At 50.2% G+C, this 13,683-nt stretch overlaps 1 protein-coding gene across 1 annotated transcript; it reads left to right on the top strand.

Annotated features, from left to right (window-relative positions):
* Positions 1 to 9,384: 9,384 nt before the first annotated feature.
* On the top strand, positions 9,385 to 11,497 carry LOC308224744 (transcription factor SOX-3-like; the record flags this gene model as incomplete). The annotated part of the gene is made up of 1 exon (XM_080624920.1): positions 9,385 to 11,497. The coding sequence occupies one exon, from the start codon at positions 9,385 to 9,387 to the stop codon at positions 10,339 to 10,341; it is 957 nt and encodes a 318-aa protein (XP_080481046.1). The 3' UTR covers positions 10,342 to 11,497.
* Between the last annotated feature and the right edge of the window lie 2,186 nt (positions 11,498 to 13,683).

Genomic DNA, 13,683 nt, shown 5'->3' with positions numbered 1-13,683 from the left:
AAGCCTTTTTCCCCCTCCTCCTGCATTGCCTCCTGCATTGCACAGCAGCCTCTTACTCACTTCCTATCAGGTAGTAGCCTCAGGACTGCATTCCAAATCCCCTCTTCCCCTCCATGCTACATTCACTGAGCAGCTTTTGCTTTCTTCTGCCAGAATAAGGTTGTGTTTGGTGGGGTTGTTTTCTCTTTTCTAACATGATGAGGGTCCTGTGATCCCCACCTACGTTCAAACCTGATGTCTAATCCATCCGGAAACACCTTACACTCATACCTTATCACTGTCCCATGCAGCAGGGAGCACTATCTCCCAGTAATCACCCTGCACACGTTCCTGACAGATCTGGAGAAGATAATCTAGTGGAATTAAAAGGACGTCTTAACCAGGGAGAATTGTGTTTTGATCAGATTCTTTGGATGAAGAAGCTGATGGCTGCACCGGCAACAATATCCACTGTGTCCCTGTAGGTGCACATTGTGTGACTGATCCACCTGTTTCAAAAATGGTCTTGAAATACCTATTTCACAAGTTCTTAACTTACGTATCACTGCATAAGTTCTTCCTCTGCAAGTGCCAACCATACTTGCCATACTAGAAAAGATATTATCTACAGAGTTTGATAGATTTTGACCACTAACACAGCTAATGGGAACCTTGATCTCCATTGTTCATAGTCCTAAGCAGCCGTCTATAAGTAAGAAGTAATAGAGAATTATGATGGTGCTTGTCATGAGTTTGCACTGTTCAGCAAGACTGGGAATTGAGCAGGTCTTGGGAGATACCTTCAATATCAGGTAATTGATTTAAGCTATTACAGAAATAGATGATGAGTGATGAATATTCATTTAAATGGTCTAGTTATTTGGGACTCATGGTCAGGCCAGAAATGCGTTTGCACCATGAAAACAGTCCAAATAATAACTGATTCTTTAGTGAGATCCATTTCTCATTTACCAATATATGCTAGGGAAAAAAAAAAAAAAGAGGAAAAAGGATCTTCGACTCTAGTGAGTTGTCCTCATGGCCAGCCATGTCTTCTCCATAGTGGACTGGGAGGGCTAAAGGAACTGAAACCTCCACCTGCTAACGCTGAGTATGTATTATCTTTTAGGTCTGATCATGTCCAAACCCTCCAACATAGCCCCACTCACAAACTGTTCACTCTAGTTTTCAAAGCTTTTTATGTTCCCTACTTCTCTTTTTTAGTAGCACTTTGGTCCAAAATCTTGCTCTGATATTTCAACAGTTTTAGGTGAGATTTTTAGATTTTAGGAGTCAAGGTCAGTTTGAATTCACTTGTTTTCCTGCGGACAGCCTTTACCCTCCACTCTTTACAGGAACTAAAGGTAGTATCAGACGTAAAACGTCACTGTGAGGTCTGGACGGAAAATTGCAGTATTAGTACTGGGTTTTCTGTAGTTCTTCGTCTCCTCACCGATGCAAATCTTTTTGTAGGGTTTGTATTGTGAATTGCAGAAGTCCCAATGACACTTGAGCTGCTTATTTGCACAGAGGGAAGGTTTTCCTACTTGCTAGTGTAGCTAACGTTTCTCAGAAAAATTAATTTCAAATAAAATTAAATTGTAATTAAGATCTTACAAAACAGATGGAAGTTTTGTCCCACTAAAAAGTAAGGCAGGAACTTGCATTAATCATAATTTCTAATTGCTCTCAAGCAAGGAGATTACTTCAAATGCTGACATTAATGACTCTTAATTTGTGAGGTAGGAGATCATTATTAATAGATTAAACTATTTCTTATAGTTTATTCCTATATACAAAAAGACCAAAGCAGCAGAGAAGAGGGATACAGACACTGTATAAAAAGCTGTCATTCATATTTCATATTAAAATCACTGTTAGGTAGAAGGCAAATGTGATTTAGTTTTCTGAACAAGGATAGTAAATTTTATTGAACACTTGTTTGAGGGTGAAAAGGATAATTATAAGACACCTTATCATATCAAACCCAATTCATATATATTTAATCGCCCCTTTGAATTAGCCATGTAGCCTTATTTGTAAACAAATAGTACAGGAGAGAGAGAGAGAAAAAGAGAAATAAAGGAAAAAGGAAGGAAAAAGGAGAAAGAATGAGAGATAAATAAATAAACAGATAAATAGCAAGAATGAGAACCACTAAAACAGGGTGCAGAATCTGTGATATTTTTTATATTTGTTAAGGAGGTCTTTGTAGTCCAAATGAGCCAATATGAGAACAGGACTTGTTTACGATAAAGCTTTGTGGCTATTATATGATTGAATCATCACTGAAAGATTATTTTAATTACAGTATATTACATGGCTAATAACAATTTATCATCTACTTGTTACACCTAATCACAAAAGTATGGCTAGGGAGAAACGGTGGAGGAAGAAAGGTGTGCTTTAGTGATTGTGTCTCAGATTTGTAAGAAAACTTACATTACTTTAATATCCAGGAGAAAAAGCAGTGTTTGAAAATAATGTCCAAATGAAATAGCTTGAAAGAGAACCCATATTTTAAATCTATTACACAATAAGTTAATTTTAATTTTTGAATGTAAGAGTATGATTTCTAAAATAACTGAGATGTCTGAGTTAAAAATAATGTGGGGAGAACTTGTCTGAATTAATCTCTCAGTCCTAAGTATAACGAAAGAACATTAATTTCAACTCAGAGGAATTACAGTTAGCTTCATACTGTAACCAAAAGACAGTAGAGTGTTATTCAGCTTTTTTTATCCTCAAGTTCTTCAGTCTTGTTTTGGTTTCTCTGAAAAATGCACACAAGAATGAGATGTACATGTAAAATATTTTATTTGATGTGCAGTGGAAACATCCAATTCCCTAATTTAAAGTTTCTCATGTTTTACTACTTCCTTTACTGCATACAGTTCATCCTGATTGTTTGATTGACCTAGAGAATGCTATACTGGATACTCTTGATATTATAAAATATGTAATATTAGTTAACTGTGATTATGATAAAAACAAAGGGAAATGGGAAGACTGCTTGCCTGCTCTGTCTTGGGCTTTTTTGGGTGCAACAGAGTTTATATTCCCCCTGTGTTTTTCCACTTTCCTGATATAAAATGAACAGCTGTAATTGAAAAGCAAGAAGCTCTATGGTTTATAGAAATAGGTGTTGTTAAGAGCCTTAGCCATCTAATTTTCTTCCTATTGCAGGGCAGGCTTCCTATTGTCTGTCCTTTGGAGCTAATTTCTTTTCTGATCAAAAGGCCCACATCATTGAAAAGGTAGTAATGACTATTCATTTGGTTGAAACCTCCATTCTGCAGCCTGCAAAGCTTTATTTAGAAACTGCTATTTCTTTCAAAGAGGAAAACCTCATTTGTGTCCTCTATAATGTCAATTAAAGTAGAATATATTTTAATTATTTATCCTGGAGAGAAACCTTTCAGGATCTCAATTTGCTGTGCCAGTGATATGGGCTGTAGTTTGAAACAATATGTGCCTTCAAAATTGTATGTCAGAGAGTAGGAATAAGGTGTGTTTTGATTTTAATTTGCCATTAATGAATAGTTTATTTGCAGCTAATTAGCAAGTTAGAGTTTTACAATTAATGTGTGATTTCTAATCTAACTCATAAAAAAGAGCCTAGCCATCATTACCAGCAAATGGGGTGGGTTGCTGGATCTGTATAGAAAACATTGTAGGAAAGATTCGCGAAGTTTTAAATTGGCAAAACAGAGATGATTGGGTTTGGGGGTTTCTGAAGGAGGACTGCAGCGACGTCTCAACCCTTCAAGCCCCGCAACAAGTAACCGGGTGATCGGCAGAGACCTCGCTCCCTGTGGCAGCTGCTCGGAGCTGCGATGTAAATGTGCGGTTCGGGAGCCTCCGACCCCCCGCGGGCGCGAAATTTGTGCGCAGGCGGTGCCGCCAAGGCTGCTCTCCCCGGTACGGGCGTAAAGAGCAGCGCTGTCTCCCGCTCGTCGCCCTTTCCACACGCTTCGTCGTGGGGGGGCTCGTTCCATCCCAGTGCCGTCCCGCCCCGCGCAAGGCTGTATCCGGGGACCACGGCAGCAGGAGGGGACGGGCAGCCCCTGCCGCGGGGGACTGAGGACTCGCCAAGACCGAGAGATGGGGGCGCCGGGAAGCGGGAGCGGGAGCCGGGGTGTTAGGGCACCGTTTAGGCTGGAGAAGACCCTTCAGATCTTCCAGTCCAGCCGTTAACCTGCCAAATCCAGCACTAAATCGTGTCCCTAAGCGCCACGTCTTGTAAATACCCCGGGGATGGAGACTCAACCACTTCCCTGCTCAATGCTGGATAATTCTTTCGGGTGTACTCTACAGTTGGTTCTGTAACAGCAGAGGGAATTTGCAGAAAGTTGCTATTATTATCTCGTTTCTTAGGAAAGAGATTCCTGCCGGGCTCGGCACAGACCGCCCTGCAGAAGTGCTGGGGGTAACGGTGATCTCTTTAGCATCACTTTTCGTGCTCGTTTTTCCCTCTATGTTTTCGCGTGAAAACACATGAGCTCAGTCTAGCGTTTCCTGTGTGCTGCTCAGCGAGCCAGGGCGAGTTGTCCTGCGCTGGTGGTCCCCTCTGCAACTCTGTTAATTGGTAACTTGGAGAGTCCTTATTAGCAATGTCCCCCCCTACATCCCTCCGCTCCCGCTGAAGCCAACCCCATGAGGCGATTGCCAGGAGGAGCTGTTTGTCAAAGGCTAATAAACAAATTCCTCGCGAACACCTGAATGAACGAGGGCCACGAACAACCCAATTAAGAAACGGAGCTACTGGTTGTTTTTTGTGGTGGTGGAAACAATCTGTGCTCGAAAAGGGTCTATTCAGCGGGCGCTCCGAGAGGTCTGTTTGCAGCCCGCTATTGTTATCAGAAGCCAAATAAAAGTTCAGCTGGGGGGGAAAGTGATTAAAAACAACATTCGCTGCTGCCTCCTGAATGCGCTGGGAGGCTCAGGTCAAAGGATTCGATCTGTACCCAAACGACTCTGCTCGGGTTTTACTCACGCACTTCCGATTTTTGTTCTTAAATGTTACTATTTTTAATGATGTCATCCAAAGTATCCCTTGCAGCATCTCTATCCCTGCGGCGACGTACCGGGGGAGGCACAAAAGGAGTTGGAGCTCGCTTGCTGGAGTTGATGATTTGTTCTCCCTCTCGCTGGGCTGGGAGGTCGGTCCAGCCATGTCAGCCCGGGCAGCCTCAAGGAGGATCTCAGCTGAGTTTCTTTTTTTACGTGACACTATTAGATAGGGAATAAAAAAAATCCCCTAACGACTTTGGGCTGCAGAACCAGCCTGAAATGATCAATTAAGCAGCAGCGTTACTATGCTAGAAACTTATTTGAGAGGACGTGGATTCAAGCCTAAACCAGGGATCAAACAGAAAAGCAAGTGAAGTTTTATCTTTAGCATCGCTAGCTGGGCATTTTCAGAGGATCATTCTAGCAAAGGTCAGGGGGGTCCAAACGAAAAGGGTGCTCAGTCCACTTTTCTGGGCAAGTTTCGAGGACCAGCCCTCGTTGATCTAGATCGGGAGTTAGGCTGGAGACCAGAGGGGATATTTTAATAATGGGATTAAACGGAGCCGGTTTGGTGCATAGCGCTATTCTCTAAAAGCCAGCGGTCCTCCCTGACACGGTTCCAAGATTCCCCCAAGCTCTGCTGGAGCCGCAATTAACATATATTAATGGCTGTTGCTTATTAAGCACTGACTGCGTAAAGAAGCAGAAGGTCCCTTTCAAATGCGCCTTTTCAACCGTGGAGTTTCTCTCGCGTTCGAGTTGGATTGTGCTGTAAACTCCTGATTTCGCCTCTTTTGTCACCAAAAAAAGAGAGAAGTGGGCTTCTGTGCCTTTGACAACTGTATTTACACGACCTCAAGTGTTCCCCGACCCCCACCAGACCAGGGCTCTCCGACCCCGAGCAGCTTCTCCCCGAGTCCCGGCCGCTGAACTGGAGTGAATTTAAAAAAATGGCTCCAGGCATGAGGCTTCCCCCCAACCCCTTCCTCTCCCTGCCCCGCTTATTGCCCTGGCTGCGCCCTTTCCTGCTTTCTGCCCATTCCCTGCTTTGCAACAGCTTCTCAGGCTCCATTCTCTTTCCCGGGACACGGGACGGGCAGGACCGAGGAGCAGGCAGAGGCTTGAATTCCCCTGTGGCTGCCAAAAGGGTGGCAGGAGCGGACCTTTTAAAGCGCTCTGCAGGTAACTTTAAGGAGCAGGAGCTGCTGGAGCGGGGCTTGCCTCGCTTCCTCTGCTCACCACCGCGCATCACCAGCAGTCTGTAGCTTTCAGACCAGGGGAGGGAGAAGGAGTTAATTCTCCGGGCCCCCTTACACTTGTGGCAGCGGTGGGGTGCCAGCGCTAGAGGTAGGTCTGAGCATCCCGCACCGCGGGGCCGGTCCCTCGGGGGACCATCGGGCCGCAGGTAACAGCCCGGCCGCGGCAGGGTGTGCGACTAGAGGAGCTTCGGCTGTGCTGGTGCTGGACACCCGAAAGAGGCCACGGCGCCGGGCTGTCCGGAGAAGTTCGCCTCCGGGGCCCCTCGGGGCCGCGATTCACCCGGTAACCGGGGAATCACGGCTCCCAGGGAAAGCACTGCGGTGAGCGCAGGACTCCGCCGGAGCCTGGGATAGGAGCTGGCGACTGGCTCTCCTCTTGTGTGCTGAAATGGTTCAAGAAATCCTTACTGTGGGTTTCCTACGTGCACCCACCACTACTGCCGAGGCAGAGGAGTTCGAGCAGCGTGTCCTTGCTTACCCCTTCTTCTGGAAGCAGAAATCAGCCAATTCTTACGATTCCTAGAACGTATGCGGCATGGACACCCTAGTGCAGTGGGAGCATTACAGGGACCCGCGAAGCGCGGAAATAAATGAATCATGAGTACGTTTTTATTCGGTCACGTTCAGTTCATTACAAGGAAATCAGCGATGTTTCAAGAGAAATATTGTCTTGTTTTGAAATATAATGTATCTGAAAGGGTTAAATAGAGTAGGCTTCGGGAAAAAAAAAAAAAAAAAAAACATATAATTTGAATCTCTGAGCATAAATTGAAAGACAAAGTAAGAGTCTGAAACTTAACATTGTAATATTTATTTGAGCATCGAAGGAAACCCAGCTTACGGGGCTTTCAGCACGTCCTCAAATTCCGTGTTTCGCTTCATTTTTCGTTCTATGCAAGCGTGTTCAGTCCCTCCAACAAACGTTTGTATAAAGTAATTTCAGGGTCAGCCAGCTTTCCAGCCCAGCCTGGCTGAAAGGGTCAAAATAGTTGGGAGGGTTTGAGGTTAATTACAGCTTGTCTAAAGCTTTTTCGATATGCTACAAAAGTTACAAGTTCCGTCCGAAGCGTGATACTGCCTGAAACTTCTCCTGTCACCCTGTCCTCTAGGGCTGCTAAAGTTTGACTTCACCCAAAACCACAACAAAGACAAAACGCTGACTACACTAGCTCGTCGCAAGTGGGATCTATTTCCCCTTCAACTTTGTTCACCAGATGATTTTGTCTAAAAAAAAAAAAAAAGAAAAAGAAAAAGAAATCCGAACAAAAGAGTGCCAGATCACAGTACTGCTCAGATTTACTCACACCGAAATCCTACCACGACACCGTGCTGTTTCCCGAGTGCCACCGGTGCCGTTTAAAGCCGGTTCGGTCGGTTCCCCCAACCGCGGGGCGCGCTGCACTGGGCCGGGCAAAACGGTCCCCTCCGCCGCCTCGCTGAAGCCTCCCCTTTGCGTAGCCCCTCTCCACGGCGTCCGCAGAGGCACCGGCTAGGGCTGTGCCTCCGGGTCCAGCCTGGAGCTCTGCTCTGGAGGTGTCCTCTCCCCCTGTGCCGATTACCGTCATCCTGTGGTCTTCTCTTTGGGTAACACCAACGGCTGCCAAGCCGCAGGAGCTGCACCGGCAGCATCCCCCCTCGCAGGACCCCCCAGTACGGGACGAGACGCCCAGACACGTCCCTGCTCCAGGCCCCCTCCTGCCCACTGCATGGCCCCGGGGCAGTTTGCTCAGAGCTACCCCGGCGGTGCTGCTCACTTCCTCCGGCGCCGGGTCTCCCCCAGTGAGGCTCCGAGCAGACTGCAGGCTCGGTTTGCCCCTCCTCCCCCAGCGCGCCCGGCCGGGAGAACCGTCTGGCTTCCCCAGCCGAAGCTGGAGCAGGGCACGAGGAAGTGCCGGGACATGGCAGCGAGTCCCACCTGCCCCCCGTCCAGCAGCGGCGGGTCGAGGCAGCTTTGTACCCGCCGTGTTTTAAAGGAGCTGCCGGCCCTGCCGGTTCAGGTGTCCGTGCCTCTGGGGAAAGCAGGAAGGAAGGGAGGAAAGATGGAAGGGGAAGAGGAGGGGAAAGGCGGAAAGGGAAGCCCGTGATTGACAGCTCCAGTGAGCCCGCGCCACTCACACCCTCTGCCAAAGTTTTTTTTTTTCACACGGAAGGAACTTTGCCGTTGCCATGAAACTTCGGGGTTTTGCAAACGTTGTCCCCTCCCCCAACTCTTTTTGGGGCAGCCGACTGGAAAAGGTCCAGCGGCAATGGGCTGGGCATATATGGGGGTGGCCGGCAGCGCCCTGGCCGCAGCCAGCCCCGCTCCGCCCGCGCCCTCTCCCGCACCTTCCCACCGGCCCGCTCCCGGCATGGCAGTGTGGGCTCCCCCCAGGAGAGGGCTCAGGAGGAAAAGAGTTTAGTCTGCCCTCCCCCCCCCCAACTGGAGTGTGTTCGTGCAGCGAAGGCTCGATCCGTCTTCAGGCAGCTTCTTCGGGCTTGGCACAAGGCGGTGCATCCCTCCTGGAGCCCCGAATCTCTTTGTGCCAGGCGAAAGCACGGCTCCCGCTTGTAGCACAGCGCTCCGCCCTGCTTCTCCTCCCCGCGCCCCGAAGGGCAGCCCCAGCTCCTCTGCTTTCCCCGCGGCACAGCCGGCAGCTGCCGGAACCCCACCAGCCTCTCCGCACAGCGCAGCCCCGGCTCCGTCCCGTCTTGTGCCGCCCGCCCAGAGCCAGGGACAGGTGCAGGGCCTGGGACACGGCAGAAGGGACCCAGTCCGGCCCCAACAGTCTCGAAACACCAACTTCTAGGCTCCCCCCGCCCCCCAGCTGGTCGGTTACCGGCGTCAGGATTGTCGGGAACCACTCGCTGATTGGCTGACGCTTGCTCATTTATAGCCCGTCAATCAAATACCCCGGGGATTGGGGCGCGTATCGCCTGGCGCTGCCCGCGGGAGTTGCTCCGCACCGAACCGCTTCAGCAGCATCACCTCTGGGAGCGGCGCCTGCGCCCGCCAGGCAGAGAAACTTCCTCCCGCAGCAGCCGCCCAGGCAGGTTCTTTCACCGGTTTTTGTTTGTTTGCTTGTTTTTAACTTCCTCTCCCCGACCTGGTGCCCGCCTGCCCGCCACCCTGGCGCACCTCTTGCCGGCTCCGGCCATGTACAGCATGCTGGAGACTGAGATCAAGACGCCGCAGCCCACGCCGGGCAGCGCCGGGGGTAACCCCGCTCCGGGGAGCAACGGTAAAAGCGGCGGAGGCGGTGGGGCCAGCAACGGAGCGGGAGCCGGCTCTGATCAGGACCGAGTGAAGCGCCCCATGAACGCTTTCATGGTGTGGTCGCGAGGCCAGCGGCGGAAGATGGCCCAGGAGAACCCCAAGATGCACAATTCGGAGATCAGCAAGCGCCTCGGGGCCGACTGGAAGCTGCTGAGCGACGCCGAGAAGCGGCCCTTCATCGACGAGGCCAAGCGGCTGCGTGCCGTGCACATGAAGGAGTATCCGGATTACAAATACCGGCCCCGAAGGAAGACCAAGACCTTGCTGAAGAAGGACAAATACTCGCTGCCCGGCAATCTGCTGGCCCCGGGGGGGGGCAACGCGGTAAGCAGTCCCGTCGGGGTGGGGCAGAGGATTGACACTTATGCCCACATGAACGGCTGGACCAACGGGGCTTACTCATTGATGCAAGACCAACTGGGCTACAGCCAACACCCGGGCATGAACAGCCCTCAGCTGCAGCAGATGCACCGCTACGACATGACGGGCCTGCAGTACAGCCCTATGATGTCCACGGCCCAGACGTACATGAACGCCGCCTCCACCTACAGCATGTCCCCGGCAGCCTACGGCCAGCAGCCCTCTACGGCCATGAGTCTGGGCTCCATGGGCTCGGTGGTGAAATCCGAGCCCAGCTCTCCGCCTCCTGCCATCACTTCCCACTCGCAGAGGGCCTGCCTGGGAGACCTGCGGGATATGATCAGCATGTACCTGCCCCCGGGGGGGGACGCCACAGACCCTTCCGCCTTGCAGGGCAGCAGGTTACACAGCGTTCACCAGCACTATCAGAGTGCCGGGACTGGCGTGAATGGTACCGTACCACTAACTCACATATAAACTTGGCTGCTCCGGACGGCTCCCGTCTTAATCCCTAACCCCACCATCGCTCCCTGACTACACCGGGACCTACGGCAGCGTTGCTCGGCTTAGCAGACTTAATACTAACTTTGGAGAAATTTTAAAAAGGAAATCCGTTAGTTGTGTCTTTTTTTGGTTGTTCTTTTTTTTTTTTTTTTCTTTTTTGTACAGAAAGTTATTTGAACAAGCTGTTATTTTAATAGAGCACAACTCCCGCCTCCTAGAAGCCGCTGTGAAGTGTTCAAACCACGGCAACTTCCTTCCCTGGTTTCTGCTAGGTTGGGCACTGTTTTATTCGCTTAAAAGTTTTTGCATCTTCCAGTTTGATTTCTAGCGTTGCAATGACATAAAAGAAAAGGGCAGGCTTTTAAAAGTTTTTAAACTCGGTTGTTCACTTTATCATTGTAGTTTCTTAAGTGCTTTGTTCTTCTCACCTTACCGAGCCTCGCTTGGTTTCTATCACAACCCATAGCTTTCACAGTATTCTAACTTTAGGATTTTATTCCTTAAGGGGAGGTGGGAGAGAGCTGTGCGGGTCGCAAAAGCATTTCTTTTATTTATAGTAAGTTGTGTGTCTTGGCTTTTTTTTTTTTTTTTTTTTTTTTAAGCTGTATACTTATGTAAATTGGTTTGTGAATTTTACTGTGAAACATGTTTTGACATATCGGATGAAGAAACGTTTTAGTTTTGTCTACTGGACCCCCCACCCCAAGAAAAGAAAAGTAATGGAAATACTCCTTCCCTGTCCCAACTCCTCGTTTTCTTCCTTCTTCCAAACGAAGAGAAATCAATAAATTTTATATCAGGCACGTCCGCAGTGTCGGGGCGGTTTGTGCGAACGGTCCGGTCCCTCCGCGGCAGCGGGGAGCGCTGAGCGGGGCAGCGGCTCCTTCCCGGGGCTTCCCGCAGCAGCCGCGGTCCACCGAGGGGCCCGGGACCTGCTATCGCTTTGCTGTGGCTGCCGCGTCCTGGGGTGTTTTGGTTGGGGAACGGGGGATCGCTCTTTCGAGTTGATTTTCTTGTAAAGCAAAGCGGGACCCTGGCCAGGAAAGCGTCGCTGTGCTACTGAAGCTGCTGCTTTCCGAGCTGCTGGCCACTTGTTGCCTCTCCTCCCGGATGGGTTCTCTCGGCCGACGGAGAGGGAAGTGGGTTACCGTGCGCCTCGGTTGGTTTTTGCTCTGGAGGATTTGCCCAGAAATCCGAGCTCGTCTGAAATATTTACAGAAGTAAAACCCGCTGGGGAACTCTTAATTAGACTCTATTAAAAATGAATGGTTACAGGAGTCCCCAGAGAAAATAAATAATTCAATCTTTTCAGTATGTTTGACGAGTGTTTTTAGCCTGGACAACTTTTATTTCATTTTCTTTCCTTTATTTTAGGGATCTGCGTTATTCCCCGCTGTATTTCTGCGGGCACTGCAGAACAGCCCCGCGGAGCCCCGAGGCCGCCGGCCGAGCGGGAGACCGCGTATTCCTCCCTCTCGGCAGCAAGGCCCTTGGGCTTGGCTCCTTCTGGCTTGGAGTGGGGTCCCGGGTCGGGTCAGGGTCCCCCGGGCCCGGCGGCTGCCCCGAGGGCCGAACGTCCTTGCAGACGGTCAGTGCCTTTCTCAGCGCAAGCCGCTCTGGAGCCTCTGCCTTTCCTCTGCCTCCACTAACCTCTCCACTGTTTGTCTTGGTGCAGATGGAAAGGGGTCAGGAGGGTGCTTTGATTATTTGGTTTTGGCTAAACGGGCCTGCTCTGCTCTCCTGGTGTGAGCTGCGAGTTCGGGGCGGTTTGAGCCCCTCCGCTGCCAGTTTGCGGCTTCCGAGATCTGCCGGGGCGGTGAGAGCCGCGTTCTGTTCCCCGCCGCTTTCCTCCTTACCCGGCTGCTTCCCACCCTCCCACCTGCCGGGCCGGGACCCCGCACTCCCGGTCCCGCAGCTGAGATGCCCGGCAGCGGCGCCTGCCTGGTTGTCCGCAGGGAAGCACGTCCAGGCTCGGTCAGGGCCTTTCTTGGCTCTTCCAAGAGGAAAATCAATGCTCTGCAAACCATACTGAGAGTGCCTTTCTGTTCTGGCCGCCCGGCAACGCGGGAGTGCCGGCGGCAGCTACTGCAGATCTCCAGCCCTGGGCGAGACTGCGGGCCACGCATGCTGCCCTCTGCATTGACAAGCCCCTGGGGCCGTCCAACCTCTGGTCCGTGTGGTAAGCCCCTAGCACCACACATGCTCCCCTCTGCCCAGGAAGAGCCGTGCCGGAACTGGGGGTAATGACTTTGCAAATGGGAACCCGATGTGTTTAATACCCTCACCTCAAATCCTTCCATCACATTTCTAGTGGTATCTGGCAAACCTGTGGCATTGCTTTCTGGGTATTTGCACTGCTACCCTTCAGGTAGGAATGTGGATGTGATTAGCTCTGTGAGGAGAAGCAGCCTCATAACCCGGAGGTCTGAGAGAAGGTGGTAAGATCAGTGGTGCTGATATGGTCCATGGAGATACGCAGGGGGCAGCAACAGGTCCAGTTTCTTCTCAGCTTGGAGTCAAACTGCTTTCCACTGCTTTCCAGAACATGCAGTGTCAGGATAGCTCTGGGAAGGGAAGTATGATGACCCCGTTCTCTGAAACAGGTCTCTCTCAGCCTTCCCAGAGGCATGTGGTGCAAGCCTGATGAAAGCGAGGGCTCCTGAACAGGTGAGCTGCTGCCAGCACTGGCGTTGTATTGATATCTTCAGAGCTGAACTGCAGCTGCATCATTATAAGTAGTTGTTCTCTTCACCTGAGTTTTCTGGAAGCAGATTCTCTGCCATGAAAGGGGAGAAACAGTTCTTCAAAGGTATGCAATATTTTGAAGTTCAAGGTATCCTCTTCATTTACCATAAGTCAGGGCCTAAGGAGATTTTGTGACTGAGAAGTCACAGAGATGCTTCTCTATGAACTACCTTGTTCTCTCTGAAAGCTCATCTCAGTGGTTTGGCTTCTGAATGCTTTCCCTGAGCTTTTGATTTTGAGATGCTCAGACAAAACCCTCCACAGAGTTTTCAGCTTCCTGGGGCTGAACTTTGTCCTGAAGTTTTTAAGTTGTGGGCAGAGTTTGTGGAAAGGGTTGTAAACAGACACACATCACTGGAATGGGGACCCACTGCAAGCTGAAAGCAATGAACGTAGACTTGCACGTAAGTACAAGTACAGATAGAGCCTCTTTTTCCCCGAACATGAGTGTATTTTCCACCAGACAGCCAACAGCACAGGGGGAGACGTTGCCTGAAAGATAACTTTTCCCAAAGAGCACTGTTACATTATTTGCTTGGACTCCAAAAATTTTCTTCAAAAACAAACGTA

Source organism: Psittacula echo, assembly GCF_963264785.1.
Source record: "Psittacula echo genome assembly, chromosome: 8".
Classification (NCBI taxonomy): Eukaryota; Metazoa; Chordata; class Aves; order Psittaciformes; family Psittacidae; genus Psittacula; species Psittacula echo.
Note: the sequence above shows the minus strand (reverse complement) of the source record. Positions and strands in the feature narration are given on the sequence as shown.